Source organism: Anguilla anguilla, chromosome 6 (assembly GCF_013347855.1).
Source record: "Anguilla anguilla isolate fAngAng1 chromosome 6, fAngAng1.pri, whole genome shotgun sequence".
NCBI classification, from domain to species: Eukaryota; Metazoa; Chordata; class Actinopteri; order Anguilliformes; family Anguillidae; genus Anguilla; species Anguilla anguilla.
The window spans coordinates 15987196-16008301 of NC_049206.1; the positions used below are offsets into that span (position 1 = coordinate 15987196).

At 41.0% G+C, this 21106-nt stretch overlaps 1 protein-coding gene across 6 annotated transcripts in view; it reads left to right on the forward strand.

The window, feature by feature from the left end:
- Window positions 1–19821, forward strand: part of LOC118230388 (SH3-containing GRB2-like protein 3-interacting protein 1) — a 39882-nt gene extending 20061 nt beyond the window's left edge. The window contains exons 7-25 of one of the 6 annotated variants that reach the window (XM_035423368.1): window positions 730–741; window positions 1550–1561; window positions 2790–2814; window positions 2967–3048; window positions 3280–3356; window positions 4630–4722; window positions 5328–5390; window positions 5720–6700; window positions 6857–6981; window positions 7268–7421; window positions 8033–8092; window positions 9418–9477; window positions 10719–10830; window positions 11883–12038; window positions 12504–12642; window positions 12858–13060; window positions 13704–13768; window positions 14144–14308; window positions 15464–19821. In XM_035423368.1, coding sequence (XP_035279259.1) covers window positions 730–741; window positions 1550–1561; window positions 2790–2814; window positions 2967–3048; window positions 3280–3356; window positions 4630–4722; window positions 5328–5390; window positions 5720–6700; window positions 6857–6981; window positions 7268–7421; window positions 8033–8092; window positions 9418–9477; window positions 10719–10830; window positions 11883–12038; window positions 12504–12642; window positions 12858–13060; window positions 13704–13768; window positions 14144–14308; window positions 15464–15486 — 2607 coding nt within the window. In that variant the 3' untranslated portion in view covers window positions 15487–19821. The remainder of the gene's footprint in view (window positions 1–729; window positions 742–1549; window positions 1562–2789; window positions 2815–2966; window positions 3049–3279; window positions 3357–4629; window positions 4723–5327; window positions 5391–5719; window positions 6701–6856; window positions 6982–7267; window positions 7422–8032; window positions 8093–9417; window positions 9478–10718; window positions 10831–11882; window positions 12039–12503; window positions 12643–12857; window positions 13061–13703; window positions 13769–14143; window positions 14309–15463) is intronic. The other 5 variants (XM_035423370.1, XM_035423369.1, XM_035423371.1 and 2 more) reach the window with 5 other exon arrangements.
- Window positions 19822–21106: the final 1285 nt, after the last annotated feature.

Below are 21106 nucleotides of genomic sequence, written 5' to 3' on the forward strand. Positions count from 1 at the left end.
GGAAACCCCTTGAGGATAACCATTGAAATACAAATTTAAATCCCTGCAGGTCACATGGTGGAGACAAACTGGTGGTCATAGTGAATAATTTGTGTTTGCAATGCTCATGCTATCTGTTTTGAGTACATGTTTTTATACATGTTTTTTCAGTATATGGCTTACTATTTGTATTAGGCTCATTTTGTTTATACAGCACTGTGCATTAAAATGGGCGTAAATTGTATGCGATGTAAATTGTAGTTATAGTATGATTATGTATTTTAGACTGTGGTAAGAATCTTTGTGTGTCGTGTTGTTCTTTTGAAGCCTGATATTATCTTGCTATGGCTGATGGAACATCAAGGACCACGATGAAAATAAGTCCAGGAATTCTTCGTGTTATCCTTGACAATTTATTTACATGCAAGTCTTTTGATACATGTGTTTTCATTTTGTCAAATAAACTAAACTAAATTATTGTAGTCTGAATGAATTGTAGTTCTCAATGTATTAAATAGGCATAGGTGTTTTATTATACACTCATGCCTTGTTCCTGTGGTTTTACCAGAGGGATTATGTATGTGTCTGAAGAGCTTGGAAGAAAATGCAGACACAGCATATTCGGCTCTGTTCCGGAAATAGATATTGGATCACTATCTCATTCTTTAATGACAAATAGGCCTATATCTAAACTAACATAGCATGTATTCTCTCCCTCTCTCTTCCTCTCTTGGATACTGGCTTTTGCAGAGAATAAGTCCGGTAAGCCTATACATTCTTATCTTCTTTCCAATGTTCTGATGTCATTTTCTGTTCTTTCATGTGAAGGTCTGCATGGTCACTTCCTTGTGATTTCACCTCCATGTCTGTGGCCAGAATTAAGGCTGATCCTCAGTCTGTGGGTTTCAGAACCCATTTTGGGTTCTGCAGTGACAGGAATAGGCAAATTGCAAAGCTGTCTTGCCACTAAATTAATAGAAGATTAGCAGATGGAATCACTTTAACTGAATCCTGTCCTAGAAAAGCAATATGCTGCAAGTATAGCTCTGTTAGATGTTGTTTCTGTTCTTGGAACCTGAATTCACACCAGGCCTAACGGCATGCTGCACAAGATATGTGCAAAGCTGTGAAACAATTATTTCCTGCACAAATCTGTAGCCTTCTGTCATATATCAAAGCCCTCATAATGCAAATGAGCACAAAAGCACTCGCCACAGGGAATTATGTGCACTTAATCAATTAATTATATTTGAAACATTACATTACGTTTCTGTTTATTTTATAGAAGCATATGTCATGGCTCTCAATATTCACAGGTGGAAGATATCTCTGTTGAAAAGAAGTGTGACCCACATAATTAACATTTTTTCTCATATTCGCAAGAAACCACTTACCAAAAGTTGTGCATACCATTCTTTTGTATTTGCATATCATTTTGAGATGGAAGAAGGTGCTCATTTTGTGAAATATAGAGTTTGAGAGCTCTCTGCCGAGCTGAAGTTTAAAATGTGTACTGACTTGTCACTCTCTGACCAGGTCTCTGTTCTCTCTTCCTTTTTGCTGGTCACAGAAACGTAGCCCGGTAAGTTGTGGCCATGGTGGATAATGCAACAGTGTTTGAATATTTAGTTTAGTTTGAATACTTAGTTTTTAACTAGGAGGCGAAAATGTTGGATGAAAAACAAAAGATATATACAGTAATAGATCATTGCCAAATAGTGGCTGCAAACAGTAAAATGTTTGGTGTTAAATCAACTCTTACAGAGTACATATGGCCCCTATTGGATTTGTATGTACTCCATTAGAGTGGAATTAACACTGGACATTTTACTGGGCAGGATGAATGTCTCCCAGTTGTTTTGCTGTGAGTGCCTCTGATCTCTCAGTCGCTGACAGAACTAGTACTGTACCTTTCTTTCCCAGAGTCACACACACACACTGAGCAAGAATGCGTCTGTGGTCTCAGAATATGGAAGCAAGAATGTGCTGTGTGTTTTCAGTAACTGGTTTCACACACCAGGCTGCTAGGATAAAGTCTTGTGAGCCAGTGCACAAGTCTCAACGAGGCACAGTGCTGAGGCAGAACCTGTGAAATCTGTTCAGCGCAGCAAACGCTGTGTTGAGTCATTTACTGACACTGCTAAACGCAATAGCTGTGTTTTTCACAGGAGAAATATCGACCCTTCCAAAACCCCCCACTCCCCATCAGCCCGCATGCTACAGTACCTACTGTACTGTAAATGCTAAAAGGTGAAGAAGCAATATAACATGGTGTTTCCTATACCTCCGTTAGATATATCAGTGTTTGTACAGTTATCCTCCATGTATGTCCTCTTCTGCCAAAATTGTTAGGCCTTTATTATTTCATATTTGTTGTCATTTGTCATACAGGATTTAATGAAGGAATAGCTATTCTCCAAACAAATGTATGGGAAAATATTTTTATTACAGGGATGATGTTGTGTCTATTAGGTACTGTTTTAGTAATGGGAAGGATGGTTTGTAGTTGTACAGCTGCTTGGAATATTTCTGTTCCACTGCACTAATTGCTAATGTTGATTGGGGGGGTGCTGGGTCATGCATAACCGTTTGACCTTGTTTTAGGGCACACTGGTGTTCCAACTCAAATTTTAGAATTGTGTTGGGATGTGATATAAGCAGTGTACTGTAGAGATTTTCAGAACTGTGGCTTTTACCCTGTTTGTATTTTTATATTAATCATGTATTTTCTGAATTCATGTTTTTTTGTCCCTTAGATTGTCTTCTGTGTGCGTGTACGTGTTTTTAATTACTGTCTTTCTAAATTATAGGGCCAGATCAAAAGGAATTTATCAAGTAAGTACTGCATGTTGTAAGCAGTGATGTAAGCTGGCTTGCCTACGCGTCTGTTGGCTTACGTTAAGGGGGGGGGTCGATGGGATTGCCAGTTTCACAGATATTTGCTGAATGCTTCAGACCCAAATGTCTCTTTCTGCCCCCCCCCCCAGGTGAGAAGATTGCCAGACCTAGACGCTCTGTGCGTGTGCCAGCTGCAGCCCCTGCCCCTGCGGCTGTGGCCACACTCCCTGAGTTAGTGTCCCTGTCTTGGGTGTTTGCATTGTAGTGTGGCTCTATTACCAAAATGAGCAAGCCCTCAGAGGAAATGCGACGAGTGAGCTAACAACAAGCAATGTGGATAGTGTGCTAAACACATTGCAGACATAACAGTGCCTTATATAGCCTGTGGATAGTGTGGTACACTCATTGCAGGTATTGCAATGTGTTTCTGAGCCTGAAACGTAATTGTTGTCCGTCTTGCAGAGAGGAAATCCCAGAGGATGCTACTGCCTTGTTTGGGCCTCCCCTCGAGACAGCCTTCAATGTAGATCATTCAGGAGGTATCATTCTCAAATCTGTAATGTGTGTCTGTGTTCGTAGATTTGAGTATTTCGGTGTGTGTGTATGTGTGTCTTTCAGCTCATGTAATTTTGATTCATAGTAAACTGTCAAAGAAACAACTGAAACTGAATTAATTGAATTTTATTTACAGTTGATTCATGTTACCTTTGATACATTTAATCTGGTGATTGGAATTTGTGGTTAACCTGTTTTAACAGGCTGAGAAGTAGAAGAAAAAAATCCCCAAATATTTACTTAAGTCTCCAGTCAAAACAATGGAAGTGACTTGGTGACAAAATATGAAAGGTGATTGCCTGATCATTTAAAGGGTCAAAAGGTCAAACTGCATTTATTTATTAACTCTAAAGGTCATTTGCTCTGCCTCTCTGGGTTTTTGCAGCCTCACATAAAAATGTTTAGGTTGTGTTTACAAGCACTGATGAATCAGATTCATGTACTAGAACAGGCCAGCTGAACCATCACAATGCTGTTCTAACTGTGCTCAGGTAAATCAAGCAACATTATTTACATTTCTGCATTCTTGTGCTATTGAAACAGGGCAGCCAGTGAACTTTTGTCCTTGCTCGATTATATTTGATATCTCATAATGCTGTATTAAAAGCTGTGATGCTCACCTGTGACCTTTTGTCACGGGAATATGGCATTGGCTGCAGGTCTGATACTTAGAGTCACTCTCTCTGTCACGACATTTGCCCTTTATTGCACCTTTGCAGACTGTTACCTTCTTAGCTAAATCATTTCAGGAATTTAAATGAAAAAAAAAGATATATAATTAGGAGGAAACCTGGTATCTATAAAAATAGTGAGAAAACTATACTAAAACTAAGAAATGTTGCATCCTGCCACATGTATATATATCTGTGTGTGTGTGTGTGTGTGAGAGAGTGAGAGACAGAGGGAGAGAAACCAGTTCAGTCCTGCATCAGGCAAGATGCTAGATGCATGTAAGGACTGCTTGCAGTAAATCCCAGATTAAGTGTTAATCAGTGGCTGTGTGACTGCTGGATCTGATCAAGCAGCCGTTATGTCAGGGAACAGAATTTTGGAAAATGCCACACGTCTCTATACGTCAAGACAGTGCCTTAAGTAGGCCAAATCATGCTGCTTCAGATAATGGTATTAATTATAGTATCTTGCTGCGTGCCCCAAAGACATGCCCCACCCGTGTTTGGGCCTTGAAAGACAAGGACAATTAAGTGCTATGTGGTCCACTGAGACGTTAACAGAGCTCTTGTTTTCTCCTCCTCCTAGATGTGGCGACTATTGCTGAGCCTGAGGTCTGGGGTGCACCCAAGCCAGGCTCACGCCCTGGCTCCCCTCCAACTAGACCCTGTCCCACAGGAAGTAAGCCTACAATCGCTTCCATAGAGATGGGCAAAGGCATAGTCAATGATTCCTTCCCTGAGTATCTGTGCTACGTTTGTGAGCAGATGTACAGCAATACAAAAGTCACTTGCTTATATAACTTGTCGGCAGTGTTTTTTTTAGTTTCCTTATCTTTTTTCTCCTCTGAAACACATGCTGCCAGCCACTGCTTCATTTCATTCCACACTCCAGAAGATGAGCTCCATTGTCATTGTGTCAGAGGAGTGCATTGTGCAGTAACAGAATGCTGGTGCCTGTTCAACCAGATTAGTCATCCTTGCATGGCCAGCCCAACTAAAATCCTCCCTTGGCAATTCTATGGCTAATTATCCACCAACCAGCCATAACTGTATTGGCTCCAATATTTAATTGCCAAAAACCGAGGCAATTAATTGAAAACCCGTATCTTGTATTATTTTAATTGCTGGTTGATATACTTAGCTGTGCATCATCTACAGTTTTTGTGTCAAATTTATCCATTTGGCATAACCAACATTAACATTTGGTACCTCTGGTTAGATATTTGCTTAATTTAAAGGGACACCATCTTTAGCATTAACTAGCTTTCACCCCTCTCACCACAGCTCCACCCCCTCTCCCACCCAAGAATGTCCCCGCCTTGCCCCCTGACAGCAGCCCTACCACGGGTAAGAGGCGCACCACCTTTTCAGACATGGTCCCAGTTAGTGATGGATGAGTTGAGGCTTCAAAAACAAGCAGAGCTACCATGTGCTATTGGTGGCCCACTGATTCAAACATATTATTGTCCTACTGTGGAGAGCAAAACCTTTTTGTTTATCCTTATTTGTTCAGAAAAGTCCTCAAGTGATGGCTCATTGTATCTCTGCCTATTATGGGGTTAACTTCATACTCCCATCACTAGTCCCATGTCTGTTGTTCGGTAATGGTTAGGTAGGCAGGTACTCAGGTGTGGTTTATCAAGCTTTGCTCCCGTGTCCCATTTCTCCTTGGACAGTTACTGACGTGAGTAAAGCCGAACAGGACGAGGCGCAGAGATCAGGCTCCAGCTCCTCAGATTCCATTTCAAGGGAGGCCGTCAGGAAGCCCTCCATTGCTGACATGGACCACATCTTTGGCCCCGTTGAGGACCTCAGGGCTGGCGAGGAAACCACAGAGAGCAAGTGGATCAGCTTCTGTGACGAGTCCCCCGAGAGCCTGCCCCCACCGCAGCAGCCGGCTCCTCCCCTTCCGATTGTCCCACCCCCACATTCACCCCCACCACAGACCCCGCCTCCTCCACTTCCTGTTGCCTTACCCATAGACTCACCCCCACCACAGACCCCGCCTCCTCCCCTACCTATTGTCCCAGCCCCAGAGTCACCCCCACCACAGACCCCGCCTCCTCCACTTCCTGTTGCGCCTCCCATAGACTCACCCCCACCACAGACCCCGCCTCCCCCCCTTCCTGTTACTCTGCCTGCATCACAAGCCCAAGTTCCTCCCCGTCCTGTTACCTCACCCCCTTTGCAGGCCCCATCTCCTCCCCTTTCTGGTGCCTCGCCCGTGCCACAGACCTCGGCTCCTCCTCTCCCTGATGCTTTGCCCCGAGTTTCTCCCCCACCACAGATCCCACCTCCTGCCCTTCCTGTGGCCTCAACTCCACCGCAGGCTCCTGCTCCTCCCCTCCCCACAAGCCCGCCCCTAGAGACAACCTGTGAGGTTGCTCCCGGCACTCCACTCATGCAGTCCCCGGATTCCCCTTGCAGTCTCTCTTCCCCAGCAGTGATGCTTGCCCGCACTATCCCCCCGCCCCTCATCCTGACCAAGGAGGACCGCAGGAGCCCAGAGGCCTCAGCTTTGGCACAGGCCGAATCCATGGCCTCACCAAAAGATCTGACCCTGGGCCCTCGTGCCACACCCCCCCCTCCTCCCCCTCCCACCTACAGGGCGGTAGTGTCCTCCCCCGGGCCCTGCTCTGCACCAGCCACCAGCAGCGGTGAGTCTTGCCCTAGCCATGCCCACTGTTACTTATTACTCGCACAGTTCACTGCTATACTTTATTACTACCTGGCACTACCACATGGTCCCACTAATGCTAATTAGCCCTGTATTCAGTCTGTATATTGATGCACTTTGTTTTTTTGAGTCACAGGATCCTCCTCCCCAGCTCGTCCTGCAACTCCGTTGTCTGTTAGCAGCCCAACTCCACCAATCCCTCCCCCGCGACCTCCCTCACGACCCAAATTGCCCCCTGGGAAACCCAGTGTAGGGGATGTGGTATGTACCCATTTATGTTATGAGAAATCTTTCTCCCACATGATAAAGTGTGAATGCAGTTGTTTTGGATATTGGCTAAATTGAGTCTCATAAAATGTATTTGTTTACTTAAGATAAAAGTGGGCCATGAGCTCAGAATGTTTGGGTCCCACTATTTTAAGCAGTCATAGCAAGGCCAGTGTGTAGATGAAGAGAGTGTGAGAGGGATACATGCAGGTTCACAGGGGAGAGAGGCGCAAAGCGGAGGCACATTTGACTTTTATATTGAAATTTGTTTATCTCTCAGGCTCGGCCATTCAGCCCACCCATCAACTCCTCCAGCCCGCCGCCGTTTGCTCCTCTGGCCAGGGCAGAGAGCACTTCCTCCATCTCCTCCACCAACTCTCTGAGCGCTGCCACAACACCCACCGTTGGTAAAGAGCTCTCCATCTCTGTGTCAGGTGTGCGCCCACTTGCATCATCCTCACCACGTTCTTGTCTGCCGTCTTTCCCCGTCAGCCAGATTGGTCGCACCAAGCCAGTTCGAAAAAAATCAGTCTTGTGAGAATCATTGGCTTGGCATGTGCTTTGCGTATTCAACAAAATATTGAAAATGTTAAATGATCATTGTAAAGGACAATGTCACAAGAGACCTGTCACCCACAGCAATGCGCTATGTTGACTAAGAATGATTTTACATGTTTTGGAAGTTCCTGCCATTGTCCATTGTTAGAATTAAACTTCATTAAGTGATTTTAGAATTCCGGTGGTACGAATTTCGCAATTATTTTGTTAAATGCACTGTAGTTTTTACTTCCAGTGCAGTTTTTCAGTACATGGACAAAGGGGACTCTTTCCAACATACCCGATGCTTCTGCAGACATTGTTTTCCCCATTTGTGTTCTGTCTGCATCATCAGTTTGCTTATTATATATTTCTTACTGTGTGCTAGCAGCTCCATTTGTTGCGTTTTTGATTTTGGTGTTACGCTTGTTCTTAATTTTCAGTTTTTTTTATGTTTGTTTTCTTTTCCTTTGCGTCTTGCATGTTTTTTTTTTGTTTCTACCATCAGATGATGATTCTTTTATAGACAAACTGCCCAGCTTTGAGAGGTCACCTGCAGAGCCAGCTGGTACAGTATGGGCCGCCTGGACAGATTGGGTGGGTTGGGGGGACCAGTGAGATTTCACACAAGCCAATTCTTCCTGCGCAATAATTGCCATTACCCACAATGCATTTTGCTCTCTGCGCATATATTTTTTCCCTTCCCACCCATCCTGGATTCAGTGTGTGGAGAACGGCAGCCTTTCACATGGCAGAGGGAATTGAGTGATTGAAATTCCAGGGAGATTTTTTTCCATGTGCAGTTATGTTACAACCCAAACCCACGACCCTTATTTGCGTGCTTTGTTTTTTCTCACATCTCACAAGCACAATAACATACAGGAGATTTAACCATGGCCACAATGCGATCATCCATTGGTAAAATGCATTCTGAGGGCTGAGTGCTCATGCATATACAAAACTGTCGCACTTTCCAAACATCGGGGATGAATACATATGTTTTGCTTTGCCAACACTCAGCGTGATTCACACATTCCTCGTTATGCACAAAACACTTTAGTTACTGTCATTTAATATGATTTAGGATGTCATCCACAAGGACTAGATTTTGGTTACTAGATCCACCTAAATTTACATAAATTTACATAAACATAGACATAAATTTCTCTGCTGCACATTTTGTAACCAAATGGATGCTACTTAGATTTCTACTTAGACCTCTGCTTCTCCACATTTTAAGTGCAGCTGACAGTTTTGCTGACAGTCTTCAATTTGCACAACCCCTTCCACTTGAATTTGTGTTCCTCCTATACCCATCTCTCCCACTGTAAGCGTGTCCTGCTGGAGCGCCCAGCTGCTCCCTCACTCGTTTGCCAGCACCTCCCTGCTCCTCCCATCAGCCCCGCCTGTCAGCTCCGCACCACGGAGGTGAACTCTGTCCTCCATCTCCTCATCCCATCTGGTTGTCCTCCTTTCAGCGTGACCTCCCTCCTTCCTTCCTTCCTTCTATTTCTCCCTCTTTCTCCTGCCTCCCCAGTGCTCCACAGAATGAGGCCAGCCCCTCCCTTCCTATGCTCATGCCTGCCCACTGCTGGCTAGATTTGCTCACTGCAGTCAATCACTCAACCATGCTTGAGCAGGTGACTGCAACTTAGCGGGGGCTAGCACACTATTACAGCTCTAGCACTTTAGTTATATACAAAAAGCTCCTTCAAGCCAAAAGCCAACTTTTTGCACAAACCACATTCCGCCTGCTGCTCATTAATGGCTTGCAGTGCTTCCTGTGTCCCTGCCCACTGTCATGTGATCGAGCTGCCGTGTGACTCACGCTACTGTCCTTCTCTCTCCCCGCCCCCTGGCACCCCACTTCACTTACCCCTCCCCCCCACACAGAGAATGACCAGCCTTCCCTGGTTTGGTTTGACAGAGGAAAATTTTATTTAACCTTCGAAGGTAAGTTGTGTGAAGAAATGCAGTGGGCCTACACTCCCCCCTTCCCCTTCCTTCCTTTGCTCCTCCCCTTCTAACATCCTGCCTGAGATAATTAAACCTCTTATCATGGCCCCTTGCGCTGGCACAGCCCCTTTCTTCTCACTACCAATCATGTGTTGCCATTCGTCATGTATCTGCAGCCATATCCATCCATACAGTTATAACTGTACATTTCAGAATTCATCATTCCACTTATTTTGGGTTCATTTTATTTTGAACTTTTCCTTTTTTTCTTTCAGCTTTAGATATTCCTGGAGTGTTTTAAAACTGCATGCAAAAAATTCTGTTCTATTTTTAAAAAAATTTGAATTATTTCAGTTTTTGGATTCAGCTCAGGTTTACCTACATTGGCATGAAAACAACACACCCTCTAATCTGCCTATCCTCGTTGAATTTTAGCCTTGAAAAACAAGCTATTATCCCTCATCAAAAAAAAAGAAAAATGTGGAATGTTCCCAGAGATCTTTACCTATTCCAAGGACACTCAAATCTGGGAATCGAGGCCAGTAGTTCTGGCGGTTTTCTTTTCAACCTAATAGTTAATTGATTGATTAATGCCACTGATTGGCCAGAGATTTAACTCACCTGCCCCAGGCTTATATCTATCCTGATTAGTGGGTTAGAATGAAAACCAGTAGTACTGCTGGCCTCGAGGGCCATATCAGTATCCTTGGTCTACTATACCTTTCTCTCAGACCAGATTTTTATAGTTAAAATTAGTGTTCAAAACACTGCTTTCAAGAGCAAACCCTTCAGGTTATTGACGTCATTGTCAATTAATAATTGAAATCATAACAGCAGCAAGGATAATAATGGGTAATGATATTAGTTATACTCATTGTATAATTGCATTATTATCATGCCATCATTATTTTTCTACTTTATTTCTAATCACCATCTCCATCTGCAAGATAAAGGAAGTGCATTTTGCAGAACAGGAGATGGGCGATGAAGTAAAGCTGAGGGTATGGAGGGGCAGTACTGAGAGAACAGACACTGTGCTAGCAGGAGAAAGAAAGGTGATGTATATCAGTATAGAAGTTTGCAGTGCTTTTAGGGAGAGCCTGTTCCCCATGCGTCGGACTGAGGGGGCTAGTGGCACTGTGACAGGTGTGTGCGTGTTCCAGCCGTTGAGCTATGCTGTTCTATGCAGCTAGTTTCAGGCTGCTAGCGATGCTTAGCTATGCTTTTCTGTGTTTCAGGCTGCTCTCGGGGACCCAGCCCACTCACCATGGGGGCCCAGGACTCCCTCCCGGTGGCGGCTGCCTTCACCGAAACTGTGAACGCCTACTTCAAAGGAGCCGACCCTAGCAAGTACGCCCTCCACGGTCACTCACTGCCCCACCCTTTCCCACAGTGCAACATTCTCTACCAACAGTAGAATGCAACATGGAGTCAAAAGTCCCAGCTTCTACCTACAGTTCAAAACTGCCCACATTTCAACATGGAAATACCTTACTTCTGCCTTCCATACTGAATGGTTGAGTGCCAGCCATGATTAAAATCTGATGATAAAAAACTGCTGTGTCATTTAAATGCATGTTTAAGCTAGTATCCCTCATAGCAATTTTAGACAACCTTTTCCAGGAAAACGAAAAACGTGCTGTACAAAGAAAAGTTGAATCACCTTCAAGCAGATGTTATCTCACAGAACACAGATGCAGTATATTTTCATTGCCATTACTGTCTGCTTGCAGACTCGTTTAAAGCATACTACTGTAATTCTGGTGGATTGTTTGTGATTCTATACTGTACGAGAATCAGCGGGACTATGCTGCTTTTCATTTTACTAAATTTATGAGTTTTGCTTATTGCTCAGAGAAGTGCATTCTAAACTTTGTTTAGTTCATATGACAGGAACATTATTAACCATTAACATTCAGCACAGAATAGTCCCACTGAGTCAGTTCACATTGATCATTGCAGCACTATATAGCACAGTCATAAAGACTGCTAATGAGCCTGGAGTTGGTGAGTCTGGCCTGAGGGCTTCTTGCCTGAGCTTCCTGTGCATATGTGTCAAATTCAAGAAGGGTTTCAAACCAATGGCTACCTCAGCATCACTTGTCTTCAGCTGCAAGCTCGTAGACCTGATTCTATACCAACAAATCAGCAGACCAACATAGACTTTTAATGCAGAATGTGCACAGGCTGGCCTTTCCAGGGTGTATTCCTGCCTCTCGCTCAATGCGTGCTGGGATAGGCTCCAGCACCCCACATGAACCTGCCCAGGATAAGTGGGTATAGATAATGGATGGATGGATGTGCACAGGCCTTGTTCATTCGCTGTGTTTGTCATCACCATGGTCATGTGATGGGGAGATAGGAAGTGATGTTAACTGATGTGTTTATCCTCCCCGTTTAAGGTGTGTGGTGAAGATCACAGGGGAAATGGTCCTGTCTTTTCCTGCTGGGATCACCAGACACTTTGCTAACAATCCTGCTCCAGCCATCCTAACATTCAGCATAACCAACTACAGTCGACTGGAGCACGTCCTACCTAACCCCCAGCTGCTGTGCTGGTAAATATCAACCATCAGTTCTCCAATACCTTGCCTAAACCCATGCCAGCATCAACCCCCTCTGCAAGCTGAATGGGCCTATTGTCTATGAACCACAAGGGATCAGTGTACTCCATATCAAACCCAATCAAACAATGCTCCATACACAGATTTATTATTAATAGCGGTGCTTCTGCTGTTTGTTAGTCCAAACAACAAAATATCATAGGCTACATTGCAGTGCATTATATTGATTTGCATTATTAGTGAGGTCTGGATGTTGCACAATTTTTCCCTCCACATTTTTTACACCTAAAATAACAAACAGTATAAATGCTTTGCAGAGGTTGCCATTTAAACTGTCATCCTTGGGGCTTTTTAATGCATAATGTCTGTTTAGCTTTTTTGGATAAAACACAGCAGTGATCCTATGTTTCCTGTGTTAATTTTGATTATTTGTAACTACGTCTAATTCTTGTTTACCAGTGACACCACACAACCCACAGCAGCCTCCAACTCGAAAGAATTCTGGGTAAATATGCCAAACCTGATGACCCATTTAAAGAAAGTGTCAGATCAGAAGCCTCAGGCAACATACTACAATGTGGACATGTTGAAATATCAGGTGAGGGCTCTGATTTATACAATTATCCTCAACAAATTTCCTTTCCATTACTCTTACTTTTAATATAACTAATTATTGCTAATTATGCTCTTATAATATAATAATTAGTTCATAGGTCAGTGGGCATTAGCATACTGTCCATCATGTTGTCAAAGGTCAGACATAGACAAAGACCATGTGCTGTGTTTCTGAGGGAGTAGTTTTTATGTCTCTAGGTATCTGCACAGGGCATCCAGGCCACACCCCTCAACTTGGCAGTCAGCTGGAAGTGTGATCCTACCAGTACTGACCTCAGAATAGACTATAAGTACAATGGGGAGGCTATGACTACACCCACTGCCCTCAACAATGTACAGTTCCTAGTTCCAGTCGACGGAGGGGTGTCCAAGCTCCAAGCCATGCTTCCCACTGCCGCCTGGTAAGAGCATTGCTATTGTTTGGAAGCCCGTGCACACATTTCATCCACCTGTTTTGAGCCATTTTATAGAAATTCATTTTCAGATTCCTGCTCCTTCAGCAATAATCTAACTGAAATTCTGTCCTAAATGTTAGCTATAAATAGTAGCTGTATTTTATGATGGGTTAAATGGAAATACTATGCTGGGTTTCTTAGCCTTGCTGTTTCATTATAAACTACCGGTAAATTTCTCCCATCAATTACTTGGATCGGGCATTACTATTCATTGTCTGGTTGGGAGTCAGGACTACGAACTGGACATGTACAAATACTTTGAAAACTGTACATTATGGTCAAAAACTGGATGTCTGGCAACCCTTGCTGGATAGCCGGAGGTAATGTGGCTTACACTTCCACCGAGAAAAATCAATTTGAAGGTTAACTCTAGTTCTTGAATGAGCCCAGCTATCTTCTCTTTTTGCTTTGCTGTATCTGTAATGCATCTGTGCGCTGTATTTCTGTAATGTTTGCTATGTAAAAATCCTGCATAGTATGCCTTTAAAATAGTAATTTTTAAATATGTCCTAGACATTTTGAAATGGCATGCATAAGAGCATCAGCCAATCGTATGTCATATTGTGTTTCTGTCACTACCTATTTCAAGGAATGCGGAGCAGCAGAGAATCCTGTGGAAGATTCCAGATATTTCACACAAATCTGAAAATGGAGGTAAACTGTGTTCAGGATTGTACCTTGGGTGGCTAACAGATTTTTTATCTCAGGAGCTACAGAGCAAACTAGACATTTACAAACACCTGTAAAGAGAACCTCCGTGTCTGTCATGTTATTTAACTAATATCTTAACCTTTGGTTTTATATCAATGATTCATATCAATGTGCATTGCTTTTTTTCACAGATAACAATAGATCTGATAACAACAGGTCTTTAGTGCAAAAATGAACGTTGAGTTGAAAATGGTCCTCAATAACCTCAATAAAAGTTTTTAAAAATTATCCAAACAAGTCTGCACATAGTTGAAGCCCTGAGGTAGCAGTGATTGTCATGAGTATGGTGTCCCTCTCCTTCTCTCCCCCTCCCACCAGGGGTGGGGTCCCTGCTTGGCAGGTTCACTCTGACGGAGGGGCCCAGTAACCCCGCCCCCGTGGCAGTGCAGTTCACCAGTGAGGGCAGCACTCTTTCTGGCTGCGGCATTGAGCTGGTTGGTGCTGGTTATCGCTTCTCCCTCATCAAGAAGAGGTTTGCTGCAGGTGAGTCGAGTTCTGTCAAGGCAGGGGTCGATAGCCTTTGATTGGCCTAAATGCACCATGTGATGTGTCTGGTACTGTATAGTCATACAGGTGGATACACACATTGGAAGAGACTGCTAAACTACTACAACTGCCTACTTAACAAAAAGGGGGAGGTAGCATGGTGGTGCAGTAGGTAGCACCGTCGCCTCGCAGCATGAAGGTCCTGGGTTTGGATCCCAGGCCTGGGCCTCTCTGTGTGGATGTTCTCCCTGTGTCTGCCCTGAGATAGATTGCTGACCTGTCCAGGGTGTATTTCTGCCTCTCGCTGGACCAGGAATAAGCTGGTATAGATAATGGATGGGTGGATGATCAAATGGGAAGCTAGTTCTCTTTTCTGTTCTGCGTCATCTGTTTTAATGAAACTGCTCGGATCGCGACCTACAATATGTATTTGCTTTTCACAGATAAGTGGCCTTTTGGAATACATTTGCCTAGGAAATGGGATGACATTTGTCCACAAACAACAACATGAATATGATTTGAGTGCAAAATGAGCATTGCACATAGAAATGTATTCAAATTCTGAGCTACAATGATATTGCCCTCCCCTCGGCTTGTTAGTTATTAATTTAAATTATGTATTCAATCTGTCTAATTCCTTGAATAAATGCTATAAATTCCAACTGGCCCACTTCCTTCTTGGGCTGCTAGTTTCTTGGCCTGTTCTTGATAGGGAACTGGGAGGTAACTGGTCCCTTGCTGTCAGTTTATTGCCTGGTAGGCACACTTAATTTTATTATCAATAGCACTGTGGAATGGGGTCTTTCAAAGGGTGGAGGGGGCAAAACACATTTTGCATTCACATTAGGATACATGACTGGAAGATTCCCAGGACATTTAACAGGGTGCAAATTGGGTATATTGACTTTCAAGTATATTTTCTGTGTATTTAAATTAAACTTTTTACCTGTCATTTTTGGATTGCCATTAATGATTATGTATGGACGTATATTTTCTGCTAACTGCTCATAATCTTGTGAGTAATGCTGTCCCCAGTAGTTTACCCTCATTGCGAGCTGATGTTTAATTAAATGTCCTCCTCCACCCCATACATATATTAAATCTGCAAGATTTAAATGGTTTAATTATATGATTTTCTGTTGCACTTTTCAGGAAAATACTTGGCTGAAAATTAGCCTCTTCTGAAGAACACAGTGAAAACAGTACCATTGGGTCTGATGGGAACTAAACAGATAAGACATTTGATACAAAATGAGCCAACAGTTACACAAAGATCTTTTAGCCCTTTCTATTGAGAAAGGAATAGAAGACGACCCATCCAACAGTGTTATGTAACTTGGTTTACAGAATTGTCAACAGTAGGTGTAAATTTGGTGTGCCTGTAATATGCATTACTTTTGGAAATGTCTTGTGTTGAGGTGATTAGACATCTTTTGGGGTTGGTGCTTCCTTAAAGTGTGCATAATTGCACACCATTATTCCTGCAGCTGGTGGATGGTTGTTCCTAAAATTATAGATCCAGTAGAGGATATCTAGCTCTTAGAAACAGAAATAAAAAACATGAGACCATGAAGACTGATAGTATACTTCAAACCTAAAAAAACTCTTTTTGTCTTTGGATTGAAACAAATGTACCCAACCCCTAAAGGATTGTCTTCAAAAATGCTATGCTGTCTTGCTTTGTAATCAACAGTTACATCTATTTTTTTTTTTTAAAGTAGAGGAAAATTCCAATCATATGGGTTATATAGAGGCTGCCGCTAGTGCACGTAGGTTTGATTGATGTGCGTGGTGATACTGCTGTGTGGAGCCTGAAAGATGTGATGAGAGCAAGATGAGGTCTCCATTTGAATGGAACACTTCAGTAGTCTAATTCCGTGCAAGTTTATTCATCCCCCCCTCCCCCCAAGTGAATAATATTATATTTCAACAATTCATTGTTTTCTAGTTGCAATATTGGAAAAAAAATATTTTCCCCTAAAAAAAATGTAAAAAGTGTAATTTAAAATTGTTACTGTATATGCTAAAGGGCATTTGGTGTTTCTGCGTATTGTCACATAGCGTTTTTGTTGTTTTTCCGACAACAATCGTAGACTACAAAGTACATTACAGCACTATATTTTTTATTTATTGATAATACTGATTGTTGTAAAAAAAAGTGACTGTATATGACTAGAATTTGAATGGTACAGTTTATCAGAATCCCTAGAGTTATATTTTAATTCTTTTTTTGTTATGTGTATGTTTGTAACCTCTGTACAGTGTAATGCTAAGGTATACTTTTAAAATTTATTTCAGATATAATTTTTTAATTCTGTGGAGCTATATATGGTGTGAGTGATGGGTGAGAATCCTGGATGCATTGTCCTTGAAATAGCAAAGTTGTATCAATGGTACTAACATGGATTTGTCAGCTTTTAACATTGTAACTTCGATGTGACCTCAATGTGTTGTGTTCTAGAATTCTCAACAGCATATTGTTTGACATCTCCAGCATGAGTCAGAATAAAGCAAATGCTTGAATCCATGTCTTTTATTTTTGCATAGAGTAAGTCTCTGTGAGATGGGGAAAAGGAATAGTACTGAAGAGATTGCCAAATTGATTTAAGTTCTGTGTTAATTCCAGACAAAGTATTGTGTTAACGCAATTCTTTTTTGTTTGTTTGTTTGTTTGTTTGTTTGGCATTGGAAATGAAAGACATTGATTTACATACTCTGTACATTTTGAGATTATACAAAAAATAACAAATTATATTAGCAAGAATGGTATATCTTAATTGTTTGATATTTAAGTGTCTCAAGTGTTTAGCTTTTTTGTTCCTACATACTTTTTGGGCTGGATGCAATCATCATTTGTCCTTGAATTTAACTGACAACTAGTGATGTTTGTGACAAATAAATGGCTGACCTTACCAAATTGTGTTTGCAAATAAACAGAAAAAAACATTAAAACATTCTGGATCAAATGCAGCATGCTTAGCTGGAATTTAAACTTCAGATTTAAACCCCTAGACCACATAACTACATTACAGCTGGAAGAGCTATCCAAATCTTTGAAATAAGGATTAGCTGTTCCAGTTGTAATGCAGCTTTATGGTCGAGGGGTTTAAAACTGAGGTTTAAACTTCAGTTAAGCACACTGCAGTTGACCCTCAAAGTTTAGAACAAATGTTGTTCTGAATCTATCCAGCTCCATATGTTGTTTTTCTTTCAAAATGAGCTGTATGCACAAATATGGAAAATAATGTTTTAAGGAAAAATGCAATCACAAAAATATACAACCATGCAAAAATGGCCTATTACTTGTCAAGAAAACAAATAATGGTTTTCCCCTCAAGGAACTTTTGGAGTTATGTCATTTTGTTTTCTCTTTGTAATACAAGACAAATTATTAAAATTACAAAATGCCCAGTATATATTAATTTCACAATGCATCTGATGTTTCTGTAATTGACTGTTTATCAGTTACATATCTTCAGAAATTATGAGGTTGTCTTGAGATGTAAAATATTTATTTTTCTAATGCCGTATGATCTGCACTGAGAAGCCTGGTTCTGGTTTCATGTGCTGCTGAGCTTGTTCACTGTGAACAAATGTCAGCCTATCGACACAAAATGGCATGAGACAGGTTGCTTCTTGCAGATTTAAAGGTTTATTCACTGACAACATTTACATACTGGGGAGTATCCCCCCAGACCCCCCCTAGAAGAATATGTTGAACTGCACATTGAGGAAAACTGGACCGTAAAGGTCAGCTTTGACACAAAACTGTCACTTTTGAAGTCTGTTGGTTAGCTGTATTATCAACCTGGTCTCATGCCCTTTGCTTTGATAGGTTGAGGTCTGATCATGTTGATGTGAATCAACAGGACCAGGTTGAACTGAGATATATGAACTGGAAATAGAAGCTGTGGTCAAATATGCATCTAAATCATTAAAAAATAAATATCTACATCGATTACAAGATTATATACATAACTTAACGTGGAACACACTTGCTTAGTTGGCTTGCATAAAATTATTTTTCTTGAACAATCTTATTTGATTGTTTCCATGACAAGTTTTTTCTTCATTCTTCTCAGCTGTATGGCACAAAGTCTTTGCCACAATCTATTATCTGAACAGTATCAGTTGAAACAATTTAGAAAAGGCAAAAAGAAGCATTCAGCATCCAGATACTGTACGTTTCAGTGTTAAGTTTTGATTCTCTTAGAAAATAAAAGCTTTCCTTTTAGGCCAAAGATGGGCTATACTGGGCATTGAGCATTCTGTACATGTAACATTGACAGCCTTTACCTCACATCTCAAACAGCTTCTCAATTGTTAACAGGATTTTTTTTTGTTTTGTTTTAGTTTACATTTTAACACATAATGTGGGATTTAATTTTGTTCAGGAGGTTTTGGAAATATTTCCCTTTAGTGAATGCGACACTTTATTTTGTTTGACCTGTTGCTCATCAAGTTTTAAGTCCAAACTTTATTTACCACTTAATACACAGGTATTCTTTGTCACAATCTCTCATCTAAAATAGTAATTGAATAAAAATAGAGATACAATCAACATGGGGGTATACAAAACTTATAATGAAATGAATTAAAGGACAAATAAAAGTGCAATCAGATAAAGGCACACATTTGGATAAATCAGTTTCTGAACCTGGATTTTAAGGCTCTGATAACATCTCCCAAACAAAAGGGGTGAAAATGTCTTAAACCTGGGTGCCTGTAGTCTTGGACTTTTTTTGCTTTATTATTCAGTAAACATAAATCTGTACTACCTGAAATAGTGCATCATTTCCTAAATTTTATAGATGTAAAGTTGGCCTCGATGTGTTGTCTTTCTGTACCAAACAAACAGATATGTGTAGACATGGTTTTAGTGTTGTGATTTGCACCTTCCCCATAATTATTGGTTTAATGAGAAAATATACTTTTAAATATATTATTTTGAATCTGATAGTTTTAAAGGCTGGAAATTCTTCTTATATCTGCAAGACTTCAGCTGCCCTTGAAATGGTCTGTTTGTTGTAATAGCCCATCTGGTAACTCGTGTCTTCTTTGCTAAGTTTTAAAGCCTTACTGGTAAGTGACAATTTTGTAAATTACGCAAATTAGAGTAATTGTTCAAGATCTGCACCACTTCTGTAATTTGGCTGCTGTTTAAGAATGTGTGAAGGATCTAAAGAGGTATTCTCTGGATGAAAATGTTTTGCCTTATGGTTTACTCTGTGGTACCATTATCATGTACAGTCATCATACCCTCTCTGTAAATATATTTGTTGCCTTCCTTTTTATATAAATGTTATATTTAGTTGTGTCTTCATCCTATCCATTGCACAACATACTGAATATGCAATCATTTAATGTAAAAGTACCATGAAAAAAAAATTCTAATGACATCTAAAATATATGAACTTATATACTTCGTATATAAGACTGACTATGATGTAATACCTGTTTAAAATGTCCATTCATGTAAGTTTTCTTGGAAATAAAGTGAGGAAAAGCAACATGTGCTCAGTAAATTAAATCTTTTCTCCAGACTATAAATTCGTAACACACTTTGTGTGTTTTGTGGTGGGTTTGGAACAGTAAACTTGGAACTTCCAAGATGAGTAGGATGAAAGAAATTGTACAAGATAAAGATTATATAAGTAGTCATTTAACACTAACATTTAGTGTAATGTCATTAATTACGCTGACAAGTTCAGGAGTTTAATGTGTGTGTGTGTGTGTGTGTGCATAAGTTCACATAAGTTCTCCATATTTTCAGCGTGAGGCCCAGGAAAACAAAAACTTTTTATTTTTTTATTTTATTATAACTTGCGACAACCGCTAGTTTCCATATAGCAACTGATAGCAACTTACTTTTTAAAAGCATAAACTGTAACGGCTTAGAAATTCACGTTTGAGATATTAATTGGTTGAATTTATGTTGTAGAAGAAAACCTCAGTCTCTCTTAACCTTATGTTAACCACAGTCCTTATTTTCTGCAGAAATTGAAATACATATGGGCCCCAATGCAGATGAAACTTCCGGGTTGTCCGCCAAAAATATGTCATCACTGTGGCACTCTATATTGTATAATTATCCCTTATAATATTTTATGTATAAATAGCTACAATAACCTTTAATACTTATACTATTTATCATGTATGGCTGCATACAAACTATATTCTAACATTGTGTTACCATGTACCATTTCCATAGCACATTTTATGCAACTGTACAGCAATATTTATATTATCATCTCCAGTTTACCACTCACCTCTTGTCAGTGCTACAGTGAAATAGAGTAAACAGGAAAGATGTTCTCCACCATGACCAACCTGACAGATCATACAGTTAACAATAAATTCTGAATAATGTGGTTACAAGAGTGATGAGTGATGAAGGGGTGTGGGAGCGTTCCAGGGGCAATGTGTGGCCCGGAACAAGGGGGGGTGGGGGGACTATTCAGACGTCTGAGTGCTGCAGCATACTGGGGGAGGTGCCCCAGTGGTGAGACAAGGAGATGGAAAAAGCTGGCAATTAAGGAAGAGCAATGGGAAGCAAGCAGGAACACAGATGAGACATTTAGCAACAGGTGTCCCCATAAAATGTCCCTGTCACACATTGCCACATGCTGTCAGTTCACTACTAGGTCATATTCTGAGCTGATTAATGCAAAAATTTTAAATTGGTCGCAATTTAAAATTTTTGCATTATATCTGTCTATGTGTATCTATACACATCCTTAATTAATGCTATTAATTATAAACACCAAATGTTTCATCATATCCATGAAAAAATAA